General features: G+C 39.1%; 5 protein-coding genes across 9 annotated transcripts; 4 read left to right on the forward strand and 1 right to left on the reverse strand.

Moving 5' to 3' along the window:
• Window positions 1–169: 169 nt before the first annotated feature.
• On the forward strand, window positions 170–1,139 carry LOC116923411 (uncharacterized protein CG1161). The gene is made up of 4 exons (XM_032929864.2): window positions 170–331; window positions 402–632; window positions 703–828; window positions 891–1,139. Exons 1-4 carry the CDS (start codon window positions 263–265, stop codon window positions 1,032–1,034), a joined length of 570 nt encoding a protein of 189 aa, XP_032785755.1. The 5' UTR covers window positions 170–262; the 3' UTR covers window positions 1,035–1,139.
• A 1,092-nt stretch (window positions 1,140–2,231) lies between these two features.
• LOC116923406 (U3 small nucleolar RNA-associated protein 18 homolog) lies at window positions 2,232–4,622 on the forward strand. Its single transcript, XM_032929856.2, has 7 exons — window positions 2,232–2,963; window positions 3,032–3,218; window positions 3,278–3,463; window positions 3,523–3,720; window positions 3,790–3,958; window positions 4,041–4,238; window positions 4,306–4,622. The coding sequence occupies exons 1-7, from the start codon at window positions 2,371–2,373 to the stop codon at window positions 4,569–4,571; spliced, it is 1,797 nt and encodes a 598-aa protein (XP_032785747.2). The 5' UTR covers window positions 2,232–2,370; the 3' UTR covers window positions 4,572–4,622.
• A 398-nt stretch (window positions 4,623–5,020) lies between these two features.
• On the forward strand, window positions 5,021–7,511 carry LOC116923410 (trimethyllysine dioxygenase, mitochondrial). Of its 4 annotated transcripts, none has more exons than XM_032929859.2 (7): window positions 5,021–5,625; window positions 5,924–5,974; window positions 6,035–6,101; window positions 6,166–6,281; window positions 6,359–6,767; window positions 6,830–7,054; window positions 7,117–7,511. In XM_032929859.2, the coding sequence occupies exons 1-7, from the start codon at window positions 5,481–5,483 to the stop codon at window positions 7,385–7,387; spliced, it is 1,284 nt and encodes a 427-aa protein (XP_032785750.2). In that variant the 5' UTR covers window positions 5,021–5,480; the 3' UTR covers window positions 7,388–7,511. The 4 variants fall into 4 exon arrangements, with proteins under 4 accessions (XP_032785750.2, XP_032785753.2, XP_032785751.2 ...); XM_045174238.1 differs by having other exon boundaries at window positions 5,489–5,625; window positions 5,892–5,974; XM_032929862.2 differs by lacking the exon at window positions 5,924–5,974 and having other exon boundaries at window positions 5,022–5,625.
• A 107-nt stretch (window positions 7,512–7,618) lies between these two features.
• LOC116923409 (cytoplasmic protein NCK2) lies at window positions 7,619–11,132 on the forward strand. Its single transcript, XM_032929858.2, has 7 exons — window positions 7,619–7,811; window positions 7,898–8,323; window positions 8,394–8,634; window positions 8,697–8,841; window positions 8,922–9,242; window positions 9,306–9,400; window positions 9,470–11,132. The coding sequence occupies exons 1-7, from the start codon at window positions 7,790–7,792 to the stop codon at window positions 9,642–9,644; spliced, it is 1,425 nt and encodes a 474-aa protein (XP_032785749.1). The 5' UTR covers window positions 7,619–7,789; the 3' UTR covers window positions 9,645–11,132.
• Window positions 11,133–11,271: 139 nt separating this feature from the next.
• Window positions 11,272–14,375, reverse strand: LOC116934371 (mitochondrial intermediate peptidase). 2 transcript variants are annotated; one of them, XM_032941919.2, is made up of 11 exons: window positions 14,233–14,375; window positions 13,940–14,153; window positions 13,612–13,874; window positions 13,277–13,543; window positions 13,017–13,205; window positions 12,820–12,961; window positions 12,423–12,758; window positions 12,230–12,357; window positions 12,063–12,156; window positions 11,765–12,004; window positions 11,272–11,703 (listed from the first exon to the last, which is right to left on the reverse strand). In XM_032941919.2, the coding sequence occupies exons 2-11, from the start codon at window positions 14,135–14,137 to the stop codon at window positions 11,404–11,406; spliced, it is 2,157 nt and encodes a 718-aa protein (XP_032797810.2). In that variant the 5' UTR covers window positions 14,138–14,153; window positions 14,233–14,375; the 3' UTR covers window positions 11,272–11,403. The 2 variants fall into 2 exon arrangements, with proteins under 2 accessions (XP_032797810.2, XP_032797809.2); XM_032941918.2 differs by having other exon boundaries at window positions 13,940–14,333.
• Window positions 14,376–14,463: the final 88 nt, after the last annotated feature.

The following is a 14,463-nucleotide window of genomic DNA, read 5'->3' on the forward strand; positions in this document are numbered from 1 at the left end:
AGTTTGTGTTATTGTTTATGATTATTTCAGTTTTGAGTGATCTTTCCTTGTTTTATTAAATTACCTTACTTTTTTACTAATTGAGTACAAGGAATCATTCTCTAACCTTTTAAACTTGAAGAATTTGAAAAAAAAAATTTTTGGGGGGCGGTGTCCTGAATTTTAAACAAATTTCTTCCCAGTTGGCGCCACCAACAGTGAAGTTTCTGTTTGTCGGTCGTGTTTGTGTTTCCTGTAACATCAGATCAATATCGTCTTTATTATGACGACTTCCGTGCCTGTGCTTCTTTCGTTTTCCCTTCTTTTCTTCTTTTCTTTCGGTATCAGAGATGTATGAATTTCCGAAGTCTATAGCAGTATTTCACCTTCAGCATCTGAAATGCATCTGTCTACTTTTCTAGGTGAAGGCCCAATATGAAGACGTAAGGTGCAAATGCATCTGTCCTGATACCGCCGTAGTCAATGGCACTCAATCACATAGAAAACTATACATTGAAAATGTACCTCCCAATAAGTGTGATTGTACCAATGTTGTGCTCCCTCGTGTAGGTGATGACATCAAAGGCAAGGAAAAAGAATTCTGTCCACGGTGTGAGTGCAAGTATGAAAGTAGAAACACAACTACAATCAAGGTAAAAAAAAATTATTGTTCTTGCATTTCAGTTTTTTAAGAATTCATAAAAAAATTTCTTATGTATGTAGGTTGTTGTTATTATTGTTATCTGGATAATTTCTCTACTTGTCATATATATGCTTTTCTTGGTTTGTCTTGATCCACTTCTTAATAAGAAAACAACAACACAGTATCAAGAACACAATAATGAAGAGGTAAACAAATTCTTTATCAACAGTTCTCTTGATTTGTTAACATTGTTCAATTTATTTTGTAGGATGAAAGTGAAACTCATTCCCAACCCTTAAGGGCAAGTGGAGCAGGTGTACTTAATCGTGTAGGTCAAACTACTGACAAGTGGAAGAAAACCGTTCAGGAACAACGTCGACATATTTACGATAGACACACTATTCTGAATTAATTTTTATATCCAAATTCCAATTCCATAATATGTAGATGTATTGTTTGTTATTTGTGCTTATCCGTATTTCGTCCGAGGAAAATACAATTTCGCCAAGTCCCTGAAGTGTGTGAGGCGCTGACGACTAAAATTTTCATAGGACGATATGTTATCCCTTTCGATAGTTGTTCTTAGGCTCTAACGGCAAGTTTGCTGTAACGCCAACGAGTGATCTGATGAATACACGATGCTGGTGCATTGCTTTTATGCAAACGAATGGAGATGTATGAAAAATGCCAAAATTAGAATTAAGGAAATCCGTGCCAGTCAGATCTGTAAAAATATGAGCTGCATTTCTTTTCTCATTTCTGTCAGGCTTACAAAAAAAAGGAAAAACCAATAAAAAAAAATGGTGTTGGTAAATGAGATAAAAAGGTAAGGCACAAGAAAGAAAACGTAAAATTATATAATTATAAACCATATGTAAAATCATTTTTTAACTGTACAGCTGTTACAACTAGGGATCGGCCCCGACCCTAATCGGGGGGCATTTGGCCAATCGGGTTTCGAAATTCGGGGCTCAGGGTGAAAATTTTTGAACCCCGATCTCAATCGGGGTTGTATCGGGGTGCCTAATCGGGGTTGTATCGGGGTGGCTAATCGGGGATGCAACCTCGATTGCAATCAATCGATCGACGTAAAAACATAATCGATCGAGTCAAAATCGATTATTGGGATGAAAATCGGGGAGTTCGACCCGGTTGCCCCGATAAAAACCCGACCCAAATTCGTAGTTTGAATTCAGGCGCCATTTTTGCAAATGGCGTCAGAGCAAGCGGGTTATCCTCGATTTTTGCCCTGCCCCGCCCTGGCTGACGAAATGGCACCCTGATTCAGCCCCGATTGCTTTTTTCTGGGGCGGGGCGGTTAACCCGATTATGGCTAATCGGGGCCGATCCCTAGTTACAACTGTACGGCCCTTAAATAAACCATCACCTAGGGGCCCACGAAGTAGTAGAAGAAAACGGAAGACAGTGGTAAAACCAGAGTCATAAATAGATTGAAGTTCCTTTCCAATCGAAGATATTCACCGATAGAATTCCACGTGCGATAGAATTCCACGTTTTACCGAGTTCATGCTGCACTTCCACTTGTGCTGCACTTGTATACGTTTATTACCATTCTGGGTTTTAGGAAAATGTAAACTTCGGAGTGTCGGGTGCAGAGCTGCAGACGAATTTTGAAGTAATAGTGTAAAAGATCTAAACAGAAGTATCAAAGCAGGCATCGAACCAAGTAAGAAAGCACGTGTTTAAATCGTGTGTGAAACTGTTTCAAAATCATCAGTTGCTCGAAAATGGAAAGCAAAAGCCCTAATACCGCCATAAAGGGCAAGAAAATTGCTGGAAAGCTGAAATTGAAAACTAAAATTTGTCCTCCAAAGAAAAAAGAAAAAGTGCGTAGTGTGGGACAAAAAACTAAAAAAACTGTATCGAAAATAACTAAAGGAAAGAAGCAACAGCCAAAAAATGGACCTAAAGAATTTCAATTGGATCTTGGAGTTCTAGATGGGTATGATTTGCCAGAAATTAAAGATGAAGAAGATGTGCAACTGTCAAAACCAAAGAGATTCAAGAATTCACGTCCTGAAGTGCTAGGTGTGGATTACAGAGAAATGGAAGAAAAGAGACTAGAAGAGTTACTCTTTGGTGAGCTACTAAAAAAAATTGATGTAGATCCACAGGCTATTAAAAGTGAAAATAACAAAAGTCACACAGTCACAAAATCAAAAAAGAAAGGTAAAGGAAAGTTAGGGAAACAATCCTTAACTAAAGGACCTGGTGAAGAAGAAGGTTCACTTCCACAAGATGTTTATGGTAACAATTTAGGTATTAGTTCAGTAGCAGGAAGAAAAGCAGCATGGGTTGATGAAGATGATGAAGCTTTGAAGTAAAAAACTTTCTGACTTTAATTAAGTTTGTTCCTATGACTTCACATTTTTCTTTAATGATAAACAGGTGTAAAAGTGTCCAATCTATGAAAGAAAAGGGTGTATCAGACACAATTTACAAAAAGGTTTTGGAGCAAAGGTTTGCATCTATTCATGGTCAAATAACACCTAAGTGGGCCCAGTTGGTGAAAAAAGATGACAAAAAAACAAAATATGGCAGTGGTGATGAAGTTGAGGATAGAGACTTAACAAAAGTAACATTCAAGCTATACTTTAAATGTTTCTACATTTGTTACATCCATTTGAATTTTAGACTGCTGTGGATCTTCTTATGAAAGATTCAGTGTCATTGCCTCAAGAAATACTAAACTTTTTATGGATGTCAGATGTCAATAAAGAAACTAGGTCAGAAGGAGTTCTTATCAAATCTGTAGAGTTTCATAAGAAACAAAATGTTGCTCTTGTAGCAGGAAATTCTGGAGTTCTCAGCCTGTTCGAGGTATTTTGTAAATAATTTTGCATAAGAAATGACTACTAGTAAAGTATTGTTCCTCACAGATTGGTGGTTCATCCAATGCCAAAATTCAGTCCATCACCTTTAAACAGTTTCCCATACACATGGCTCACTTCTCGCCAAGTGGCGAAGAAGTCATAGCTTCTTCTAACGCAACTGGCAATATTCAAGCATATAACTTGCTAAACGGAAGAAGCGTTATCATCCCTCACAACAAACAAATGGACAAAGGATCTTACAAAGTAGAAATATTTGGTTTCTAAAATGCAATTTCATTTCGCGTGTATTATTTTTAATACCTATTCTTTCAGAACTTCGTTCTTTCACCCGATGGAAAGCTTATAGCTTATCAAGGCCAATTTGGATACATCCATTTAATGAGTGCGCGTTCGAAGGAATGGATAACTTCTTTGAAAATGAACGGAGAAGTGAACGCGTTGACTTTTAATCCGGATGGCACTAGACTATATAGTCACGGAGGTAAACAGCGCTCTTCCATGTAAAGCGCTGCCCTGATGTAAATTATCCTCTTCCTTTTTTCTTTTTCATTCCTTTTCTCCAGAGCACGGTGAAGTTTATGTTTGGGACATGAACGCCAGAACTTGCGTTCATAAGTTTGTAGATGACGGTTGCATTACAGGAACAGCTCTCGCCATGTCTCCTACTCAGCAATATCTGGCTTGTGGCTCATCTTCTGGAGTTGTTAACTTGTACAATACTAGCAATTTAGAAAATAATTCTCTACCGAAGCCAGATAAAGGTTTGTATCTAAAAAAAAAAAAAATTTAATTCAGTACATTTTTTCTTAATCTTGTGTCTTGCTTCAGTCATTCTCAATTTGGTGACGAGAATTTCTGGCATTAACTTTCATCCAAGTTCTGAACTTGTATCAATATTTTCCGACGCTAAAGAAAATGCCGTCCGGCTGGCGCACTTCCCATCCATGACTGTGTTCAAGAATTTTCCTGTACAGAAAAAGGAATCTTACCGCGTCACCACAATGGATTTCTCTCCTAGCGGTGGTTATATGGCTGCGGGGTTCAACAACGGATCCGCTCATCTTTATCGATTGAATCATTATGATCAATATTAAGTAACATGATTTTGACCATGAATTGACAATAATACTGGGTTAAACTTTTCACTTGTATGTTTTAATAATGGTGTTTGCGGCGATTTCGAGATTGAACACATTTTAGAATCAACTGGAAGCTCACGGTCATATGGTTTAACATGGCGTTTACTACGTTGGTTTCTGCCTTGCAAACAAGAGCAAAGTACAGCAACGCAACGTTCAGCCGATCGGGTAATTTTTGACTGATCGGGCGTCATCTTGGTTTTCGGGGCGTAACTGTTAATATCGTGACATGTAATTCTTTTCTTTAATGATTTTCAATTAAATGAAATTAGAACTTCGAATAATGGTTTCGCAACACTATTTTGCACCTTAGGCGATATTGTCCCGTTCCGCAACTTATTCGCCAGGGGCCGCTCCGCATTGAGTTTCGCATTTTAGTCGCAAAGCATTTCGCTTTCGTGTTTTAGCATGGACTAGTTTTAGGCGCACACGGTTGTCTGCTGCATCCGTAAACGTGCAGGAATTTGAAACTATAAACAAAAAGCAAGTTGGTTAAAGTCAAAGGTTTTTTGGGGATCTGAAGGTGAAGTTTCCGAAAGATAAAGTTTCCACCATCGTTGATCTTGATAGCCTACGTGAAAATCCAAGGGTTTATGAGGTGCATAGTAGCAGATGCATAATGGAAATGTATACTTTCGGATAAAGAACCGCGAGTACGTCATGTTTATCATGTTCTTTGCACCCGATCACAGGTGAATCGCCTCTGATAACTTACTGGCGTACTTCGACAAACGGATTATCCAAAGCTTTAAAAATAAAACTTCCACAGGACAAAAGTGTCTCAGTGAACTCCATCCACTTGTAATAGAACAACAGTGCAGAAATCAGCTACTGAAAAGCTGAGTTATACTCAGTTTTTTTGCCATGGGCATCTTGAAATTCAAAAGCCATTTATCCAAATTGCCTTCATTACTGTTTAGGAACAATAATCTGCATACAAGCAAAACCTTCTTAAAGTTTAACCTCTTAAGTGCTAACTATTGTTCTGGAAACCCTCTTCAATTACAAGGTATGTTTGTGAACTCAACTGCAAATTACTCAATGATAATGATGTCGCTCGACAAACGTGTGATTTTTTGCAATCCTTCCTATGATCCTTCGATACTTATCACCATCATAATTTGTAAAAAGAATTTTTTATTTTTTATTACGACAATTCCGTAAATTTGGATTTGTTGAACGAAGTCTAATCGATATCATTCAAGCGCTCTCGAGCTCGAGCTAAGCCTTTTTTTATTTATTTTTTTATTTACTTTTTATTTATTTATTCATTAGTTTAATTTTTATCATATGGACATCTTATCCAGTTTGGAAGATGTACGAAGTACGACATACATTTAAAAAAATAAAGCCTATAAGTATGTACGTATTTTCTTCTTCTTCAGACAACGAACATTTTACCCTGCCAAAATTTCTAGATGTGCATTTATCCAACGCTAGTCAAACATTGAAGCTTCATCCGACCTGGCTTCGAGATCATTGTAGGTAAGTTAATTTATTTTAAAAATAGGTTATTTGGAATTTATCAGAGCAAATTTTATTTTTGCAGATGCCCAGATTGCTATAATGCGGTCACCTATCAACGGAAAAACGATATCCTAAAGTTGAATGAACATAGTACTATATCAGCTCATTCACAAAGCGATGGTCTCTTGCATGTTTTATGTAAGTATTTACATTAGTTATCGACATACATTTAAATATAGTAAGTTCTTAAGTTTATCTTGTTTTTTCGTATGTAGGGTCGGATGGGCACAAATCAATATATTCCATCCCGTGGCTTATAAGCAATACTTATGAAGGGAGGTGCCGAACACAAGAGGAAGAGGCAAATCGACTGATTACGTGGGATGGCTCAATGGGGAACTTACCGAGTTTAGAGCCCATTCTGTACCATAACGCAATGCACGACGATAATACCCTCAGTGAAATTTATCGCCGGGTCATCCAGTATGGCTTCGTTCAAATAGAGCAAGTACCCTCGACGGAAATCGACACCAAGATGATAATCGAGCGTGTCTGTCGCATGTCCCGTACGGTCTTCGGAAAATTTTGGGAAACAGGCACCAATTTCGACCATATGGACACTGGTTATTTGAACGGCTATTTAGAAGCGCATACGGACAACACTTATTTTACTGAAGCGCAAGGGTATGAAAATGAACTGGCTTTTAAATCGTCTCGAAAAAATCCATGTTCTTCTTTCTTTGAAGGTTTTTGGTTTTTCATTGTACCCATTTCAATGGAAAGGGTGGGGAGTCATTTTTGGTAGACGGATTTCACGTGGCGAAACAATTAAAGCAGCTCGATCCCATTGCATACGACTACCTATCTAAGGCAAATATAACAGCAGAGTACATAGAGCCAGGTGAGCATTTTTCTTCGGGAGGTGCCATTCTCCGCCATGATCCAGTGAGCCATCAGCTTGAACAGATACGGTAAGAATTCTCCATGTTAATACAGTCGTGTGTCATCTCGGTAAATTCTTTCTTTCAAACAGATTCAACATGCTGGACCGGGCACCTTTAACAAGTGTGCCGCAATCGGAAGTCGGTACCTTTTATCGTCACCTAAGAACCCTGGCAATGCTAGTGAGGCAAAAAGAAAATGAATATTGGTTTCGTCTCTCACCAGGAACAGTGATGGTCATTGATAATTGGCGACTACTTCATGGACGAAATAGTTATGAGGGCAAAAGAGTTTTAAGGGGCTGTTATTATTCACGATCGGACTTCATGAGTAAGGCGAGACACTATGGGATAATTTTGTGAAAAAATATTGTCGCTTTAGCTCTTCATACGGTGCACAAAATTTCGAGGGATAATTTCAATATTACCTTTTTCTTAAATATATTAAGTCCTTAATAATGTGAATAAAAGATATACAAAATGTAAATACTTGGTGACTCCGCCCACTTAAGGCAAATGGAAAATAAATAGCTGCAGGCTAAATTTGAAAGATGGCAACACAGCGGAGTTTGCTATTCAATATGGCAGCCTAACTATACATAGTTTATTGAGCCCTGCCCACGACAAGTTTCCCGAGAATTGCAATCGATAAAAACCAGTCAGTGCATTTCATTTGCATTGTTTAATAAGCTTATTGCAAAAAAAAATAAAAGCATTTTTGAGCAGTGAGTGCTCATTGGTGTCCGCTAAGGGTCGCACAACACAATGTCTAGCAGTCTGAAAATGGGTACGTTTGGTTTATTATTATAGGGTGACTCATTATGCAGTTGCCTTGAATTGATACTTATTTAAGAGTCTATATGTTCATTTTAGGCAAAGCCATTGAAGACTGTTATGTCATTGCCAAGTATGATTATGTTGCCCAAGGATCACAAGAACTGAGTTTAAGGAAGAATGACAAACTTCTTTTGCTTGATGACTCAAAACATTGGTGGAAAGTTCAGAACTCTCAACACCAGTGGGGATATGTCCCTAGCAATTATGTAAAAAAGGAGAAACCATCTATATTCGACTCAATCAAGAAAAGAGTGAAAAAGGGCAATAGCATCAACAAATCATCCACTAGTCCTGGTGGCTCTCCAGTCAGAGAGGTTGACTCTCCAGGAGTTATCAAGCGCCCTCCTCCTGATACATCACATTATCCAGCCCATGATCTCAATGCAGGACCTCACCAAGGTTGGGCCCTTGTCCGTTATAATTACACTGCCCAGCAAACAGATGAATTGTCTCTGGTCAAAGGTATTTTTATTTAAAATGTTGCATAGTTAGCAATGTGTGACCTTACATTAAAATAAAATAATGAAAACAGGAACAAAGGTGCTTGTGCTAGAGAAAAGCAGTGATGGTTGGTGGAAAGGTCAATACCAAAATCAGATTGGATGGTTTCCATCAAATTACACTCTGCCAGAATCTTTACAACAACAGCAACCAATGGCTAACATGACAGCTAGTGTTGCACCGCCAGCTGCATCCGCCATGGTTATGTCAGCGGGAGAACATATGTACTCGGCAGCAGAAAACGTTTTGGATGTGGTAGTTGCTCTTTACAGGTAAACTGACATTTCAGATATTTTGTTTTAACAACGTCAATTTCTCTTTTTGTATTCAACAGTTTCGCTGCACAAAATAATGAGGAGTTAAGCTTTGTCAAAGGCGAGAGGCTTGAAATCCTAGATCGTCCACCAGCGGATCCCGACTGGTATCGAGCTCGGAATACCCTTGGCTCAATTGGCTTGATTCCAAAGAACTACGTCCAGGTAATAATGATAGTCTAGTAATTTGGGATCCTTGTTGAAAAGCGTCGTCTTTCTATGTGATTTGCCTTCTTTTCATTTAGGAGATTAGCGATTTCTTGACAGAACCCTTTCGTCAACGAGCACCTGGTAACGGTGCTCCTGCGGGGCCTTCCACCGTTTCTAACTTACCCCAAACCGTGAACAATGGAAATAACGCAGTTGACGGTATGGGTCGAAGTTTGGATGCCCTCAGTTTGAATGTACCTCCGTCTGCGTCGGCCAATTCCAGCCAAGATCCTTCCTTCCCTCATATGAAGGAAAAACACTGGTTTTATGGAGCCATTACCCGGTCTGAATGCGATAATCTACTCAACCAGTATGGTCAAGATGGTGACTTCCTTGTGCGATCTTCAGAGACCAACGTAATTACTCTATCAGAAGTTTCTTCTGATTTGTGACTAACCGTTGAATATTTTGAAAAAAAGGTGGGTGATTATTCCGTCTCCCTGAAAGCACCCGGTCGCAATAAGCATTTCCGAGTCCACGTGGAAGGAGCATTATATGTTATTGGTCAGCGCAGGTAAGTCCCGATCCTTTGCTATTCGTATGGAAGTATTTTAGATTTCAACCCGTGCATTATTCTTTTTAGGTTCCACTCCATCGATCAGTTGGTAGATCACTACCAAAGATCCCCAATATTTACGTCGGATAAAGGAGAACGACTCTTCCTTATCCGACCTTTACCCAAGCCGGCCGGCTACACACCACCTCCATTCGCACCTCCTACTCCTGCCGCAAGATCGATGCAACAACAAATCGCCTAGAGACGATTTCAACACAAGCAGCTCTAACCAAATTTTGTATGGATTCTTTTAAGAACCCACTGTGTTTGAAGGATGCAGAATGCGGAGGAATCACCCCATCTCCTTCAGTTGCTCCCTCTCCCATAACATCTCCTTTCACAACGATTCATCCACCTAATCATGCAGTTATTCGGCATTCAGCTTGCTACCAAAAGGCTCTGCAGGGTGTGCATTTTAAAGCTCATCCTGTGAAGTTAATCTCTTAGTTAGCCCTGATTAATTGGACAAATTTACCCCCAGTTCGTTCTCTTTTTTTTTTAAATCTCGATGGGGCACAAAAATAATTGCTTACAAAAAAATGACAAGTGACAAAAAATAACTGCAGAAGGGCAACTTGGTATCTCGATCTACAGTATCTTCAAAATTTTGTTTTCATTCTTGTAGAATTGGTCGATCTTAGGTCGCTTTTTCGATTCGATTGGAAAATGAGGGAGGGATTAAGAGGCTATTCGCTTTTTTTCATTCCCAGATTGGTCGCTCACTCGTCATCACCAGACCTGAATGGATTTTTTTCTCTCTCTCTATCTTTCTCTCTCTTTCTCACTCTAATATTCGTGTTGGTATCGAGGAATCTAGTCTCTCGCATCCCTTGAAACCAGGCAACAAATAATCATTCAGAAGCTGAGTTCCGCAATGGAAGACAGAGGAATTGTATGGACAAGAGCAAATTCTTTTGTCCCCCCACCCACCCAAAAAAGAAGAAAAAAAAGAAACAGAAAAAAAAAATATATATCTGTCATCATGTTCGTAAATCCCTATCCACAGATTGAATGCGTTTATTCGTGTAACCCATCTGTAGTATGATTTCACAGCCCATTTATGTTCCGTATGGTGAGTGCGTGTGCGTGTGTGTGTCTGTACAGCAGTTATCGTCTTTTTTTTTTTCAACTAAGTTTTACTTTCGACGTCGGCATCGAAATCATGTCCTCTCGTTCTGTTGCTGATTTATTTCCTCATTCTTCCCAACTGATTTGTGTTTTTTTGCTTTCCTTTTCATCCCATCTGTATTGTTCCTTTTTTTCTATCCTTTTCTCTGACATGTTTACTAGCGGAATGTTCTATATGAAGAAGAAATTTGCTCTCTCCGCTTTTGAATTCTCTCGACCTCTTTTCACTTCCCGCCTTCGATTATCAATCCCAGCACTTTTTCCCCTACTGCGTGACTCATTTCCATTTTATCGGATATGTTTATCATTAACGGATGCTTGCAATTTGAGAAGGCTTTGATTTTACGCTTTTACAGGAATGCCGCTTTTCGTAAAAAAAAGGAATTCGAAAGAAAAAAAAAAAGAAAGAATGACACGCAACCACTTAAAACCGCCAGCGGATTTCTGGTTGCAACGGGTCGAACGTATCAAGTAAAGAAATGTCTTCTTCTTTAGTTCTTTTCTTCTCACAATATTTCTTCATTCTCATATTTGTCGTGCTAGAATATATCGTTTGAGATACTGTCGGGGTTTTTTCTTAGTAGGTTTACTTGTTGCGTTTAAAGCATAAAATATGAGAATCCCGCATTTCACATGTGGTACTTTTTTTCCTCCATTTTTCTACTTCTTTTTTATCTGTTTGTCAGAAAAAATTTGCTAAATTTTCATGGAATCAAATACGTTTTTTGAAGTCAGCACATTCATATATGTTTAAGTGGTCTTCGTTAAACCAGTTTTCGAATGCAACATAACACGACGAGGCTAACTAATTATAAGAATCAATATTGCTTTTTCTACTTCTTATAGATGTAAGACATAAGTGTCTCCTGCTTGGAGTCTAACTCTACGATGAGCGAATGGGTCAATGTAGACGGGTTGACTTCTTTTCCTAAGAAGGCGGTGACCATGTCGCGTGCCGGCTTACTACCACCGTGAGCAAGGAAGCCATGGCGGAAACTTTCGCCCGCCGTGCGACTCAGCGGATCGTCTTGAAAATTCTGTTGCCAGATCCATGCAGCCACACCGCGAGAAAGTAGATAAGAGTAGTATTTAGCCCCATAACCCACTATATGACTGAATCGGTGTTGCCATGCCTAGTAGCGAAGTATTAAAAGAAGTTAAGAATGATCTCCCAATATATCATAGCAAAGTTACCGTATTGGGGACGAAAGGCAATCCAAAATACTCGTGCTGAGTCTCCGCCAAGACTTCGGTAGTCGTACTTGTGCTTTCAGTACGCGGATGCATGTGAAGTTTTTGATCTAGGGCGGAGTAAAATACTTGTTGCTGCATTTCTGCAGCGGCAAATGTATGCTTTGCAGCGCACAAGGATTCCAGCCGAGCTGCGGGAAGCCGTTCTCCGGTTTTGTAGTGACGAGCAAACTTAGATACCACCTACACAAGAATGAAATTTTAAAATAAATCGTCTTTAGCGATAGAACCTTTCATTTACTCTCGGATCGGACGCAAAAAATTCCATCAGAATGGATGGCACTTCCGCAAGATCTGTTGCGCAGCGTGTTCCTGTCACATGTTGATAACGGGTTCTTTGAGTCATAAAAGAAAAAAAAAAAAAATCTGAAAGAGTTTATGGTGACGTAACTGAATATCTCATATTACCGCGCCAACATCGAATGCATTGCATGCCCCATTTCATGGAATAAGTTGTCAGCCATATTGGGTGTTAGCAGGCTCGGAGTTCCCCACGAGGGAGACGGCAATGTCAGCATCAATACCACGACAGGGTTCTGTTTTTAAAATGAAAACATATTTCAGATTCAATTGGAAGAAAAAATCGGTTATGAATTTATACTTGGTAGGTCCCGTCTGACAGCTCTTTACCCCCAACAATAGTAAAGTGACAGTCTTGGTGAGGTTTGCGTGGTCTATCGTAAAAATCGCAGTATATGTGACCAAGGAGACCCTCCGATTCATGCATCACATCAATCTTGTATATGTCTTGACACCACGCTTCTCCTGGCTTGAGCGTTCCAAGTTTTAATCGAATGCCATAAAGACTATGGAAAATCATATCCAATCCTTCCATGCAAGCTCCAAGAGAGAAATAAGGTGTGAGATCGTCCGCATGACCAGTCATCTGACGACGGGCCAATCCGGTGAAATAAGGCGTGTCCCACACCGACAATTCCTTAATGAGAAAAACAAAATTGGTTTTAGAAGTTTTAAGTTATGGCGTAAAATTTGGTTACTTTGTTATTATAGTTTGTTTTCTTTTTTAAGTCTCTCATAGTGTTGTAGTCCCTTGCAGCTCGTGGTTTAAGTTCTGCAGATAGCGAATCAAGAAAACCTAGCACCATTTCAGGGGTTTCTGCAAGACTTCCTTTTAGTGCCCTACGTTAATTAATAGTACATTCTCTATCATTTAACATAGATTGTAAAGAAACACCTGTGAGGATACGAAGAGAAACCACAAAGCCGCGCCAACTGGTGCCTCGCGCGGAGAAGTTTATCAAGTGTGGTCTCTTGTTCCTCAGATGGATAGAGGTAGATTTTATATGCCGCTTCACGAGCAATTTCATTTGCTGCGTCTGTATAAAGTCCATTTATAGTGATGTTTTCTCCTTCAAGTGCAAATCTGAAATACAATCATCCTAAAGCGGTATATGCAATGGCTGAATTGCTATTTCGAAAAGATAAGGTACATACTGATGTCTAATATGTGAAGGGAGATCTTCCTTATTTACTTGTCTTGGTTCATGGGCATTCATGCTGAACCTTTGCCCAAGTTGAAGAATGTATTCATTCAGGTTTACAACTTGCTGTCTTTGAGCTTCTTCCAAGTGAATACCACTTTGCTCAAAGTCAAAAATAAACAGCTTTGCAACATGTATATCCATAGCTGATGTGGGTAAACAATCTCCACTATCAACAGATCTCTTTAGTATTTCATAAAGGTTTCTGTTTGTGTTGAGCCTTTTGGAAAATATTTTGTTAATAGGTGCCATGTAACAAGAGGAAAAGTAAAAATAGTTTTGCCTTACTGTTCAACCAGGTTTGAAATGGCAACACAGGCATTTTCAGATGCATTTGCAAATTGCTGATTTGGTGAAGCAATTCTCAAAAATTCTGCAAGGTCTGCAACCAGACACAAGGCATTTGACAAATCATCAAAGATCTCCACCATGCGTCTCTTTCTATTTGGGTTACAACATTCTGCCACCAGTTCTTCTACTTGATTAAGTCTGTTTTCCTTCAAAAGGTAAACACCCTCTGGACTTCTTAGTTGGGGAATATCAAAAAGGCCCTTAATAGTAGTAATAGTTTCAATAATTTTACTTGCCCATAACATGCAACCAACAAATGTATTACCGTGTTTTCTGTTGCTAGCGAAAAATTTATGTTCAGCTTTCTAGGTTTTGAGTTAAACACAGACGTCAGTGAAGAAGAACTGCTTGTAACATATGCTGCCTTTTGTAAATGTAGGAGACCAGCATCTGTGTTTCGACGAAGATACTTTCTAACAAGGCATTTAAGGACTTGTTGTAAATGGGCAGTTGAAGGCATCATGTAAAGTTATAATGATCTGTGGAAAATTCAATTCTGTTCTATTTGGGTTTTTTCTTCTTTTTTGATACTAACTGACGAACTCGAAATTCACTTACTTAAATTCTATTCAATCTATTCCATTCCTTATTATATTTTTTTAAGAAGTCCTAAACTCCCAAATTACAAAACAGACTATACACTTTTACACTATGCCACTATGTCGTCTGCAGGCACGAAGCCACGTTGTCAGATTTGTTAGAAAAAGATGAATCTCCTTCAGTTCGGGTCGTCCGGATTGAACCCGACCCCAGTCCCCAGGACCCGATCTACCCCGCCGGAAATATCAA

This window comes from Daphnia magna, linkage group LG5 (assembly GCF_020631705.1).
Source record: "Daphnia magna isolate NIES linkage group LG5, ASM2063170v1.1, whole genome shotgun sequence".
NCBI lineage: Eukaryota > Metazoa > Arthropoda > Branchiopoda > Diplostraca > Daphniidae > Daphnia > Daphnia magna.

What these genes read in the sequence shown, in the direction of transcription:
- LOC116923410 (XM_032929859.2), top strand. Translation starts at nt 5,481, where the DNA reads ATGGGCATCTTGAAATTCAAAAGCCATTTATCCAAATTGCCTTCATTA. An exon ending in AAACCCTCTTCAATTACAAG is followed by an intron (nt 5,626 to 5,923) that starts GTATGTTTGTGA and finishes CATCTTATCCAG; the next exon opens with TTTGGAAGATGTACGAAGTA. An exon ending in TATTTTACTGAAGCGCAAGG is followed by an intron (nt 6,768 to 6,829) that starts GTATGAAAATGA and finishes CTTTCTTTGAAG; the next exon opens with GTTTTTGGTTTTTCATTGTA.
- LOC116923411 (XM_032929864.2), top strand. Translation starts at nt 263, where the DNA reads ATGACGACTTCCGTGCCTGTGCTTCTTTCGTTTTCCCTTCTTTTCTTC. An exon ending in TTTCTTTCGGTATCAGAGAT is followed by an intron (nt 332 to 401) that starts GTATGAATTTCC and finishes CTACTTTTCTAG; the next exon opens with GTGAAGGCCCAATATGAAGA. An exon ending in AAGAACACAATAATGAAGAG is followed by an intron (nt 829 to 890) that starts GTAAACAAATTC and finishes TTTATTTTGTAG; the next exon opens with GATGAAAGTGAAACTCATTC.
- LOC116923406 (XM_032929856.2), top strand. Translation starts at nt 2,371, where the DNA reads ATGGAAAGCAAAAGCCCTAATACCGCCATAAAGGGCAAGAAAATTGCT. An exon ending in AGGATAGAGACTTAACAAAA is followed by an intron (nt 3,219 to 3,277) that starts GTAACATTCAAG and finishes TTTGAATTTTAG; the next exon opens with ACTGCTGTGGATCTTCTTAT. An exon ending in TCTACCGAAGCCAGATAAAG is followed by an intron (nt 4,239 to 4,305) that starts GTTTGTATCTAA and finishes GTCTTGCTTCAG; the next exon opens with TCATTCTCAATTTGGTGACG.
- LOC116923409 (XM_032929858.2), top strand. Translation starts at nt 7,790, where the DNA reads ATGTCTAGCAGTCTGAAAATGG. An exon ending in GTGGTAGTTGCTCTTTACAG is followed by an intron (nt 8,635 to 8,696) that starts GTAAACTGACAT and finishes TGTATTCAACAG; the next exon opens with TTTCGCTGCACAAAATAATG. An exon ending in TATGTTATTGGTCAGCGCAG is followed by an intron (nt 9,401 to 9,469) that starts GTAAGTCCCGAT and finishes TATTCTTTTTAG; the next exon opens with GTTCCACTCCATCGATCAGT.
- LOC116934371 (XM_032941919.2), bottom strand. Translation starts at nt 14,137, where the DNA reads ATGATGCCTTCAACTGCCCATTTACAACAAGTCCTTAAATGCCTTGTT. An exon ending in ATTTCAAACCTGGTTGAACA is followed by an intron (nt 13,544 to 13,611) that starts GTAAGGCAAAAC and finishes ATTTTCCAAAAG; the next exon opens with GCTCAACACAAACAGAAACC. An exon ending in AAACAAACTATAATAACAAA is followed by an intron (nt 12,759 to 12,819) that starts GTAACCAAATTT and finishes TTTCTCATTAAG; the next exon opens with GAATTGTCGGTGTGGGACAC.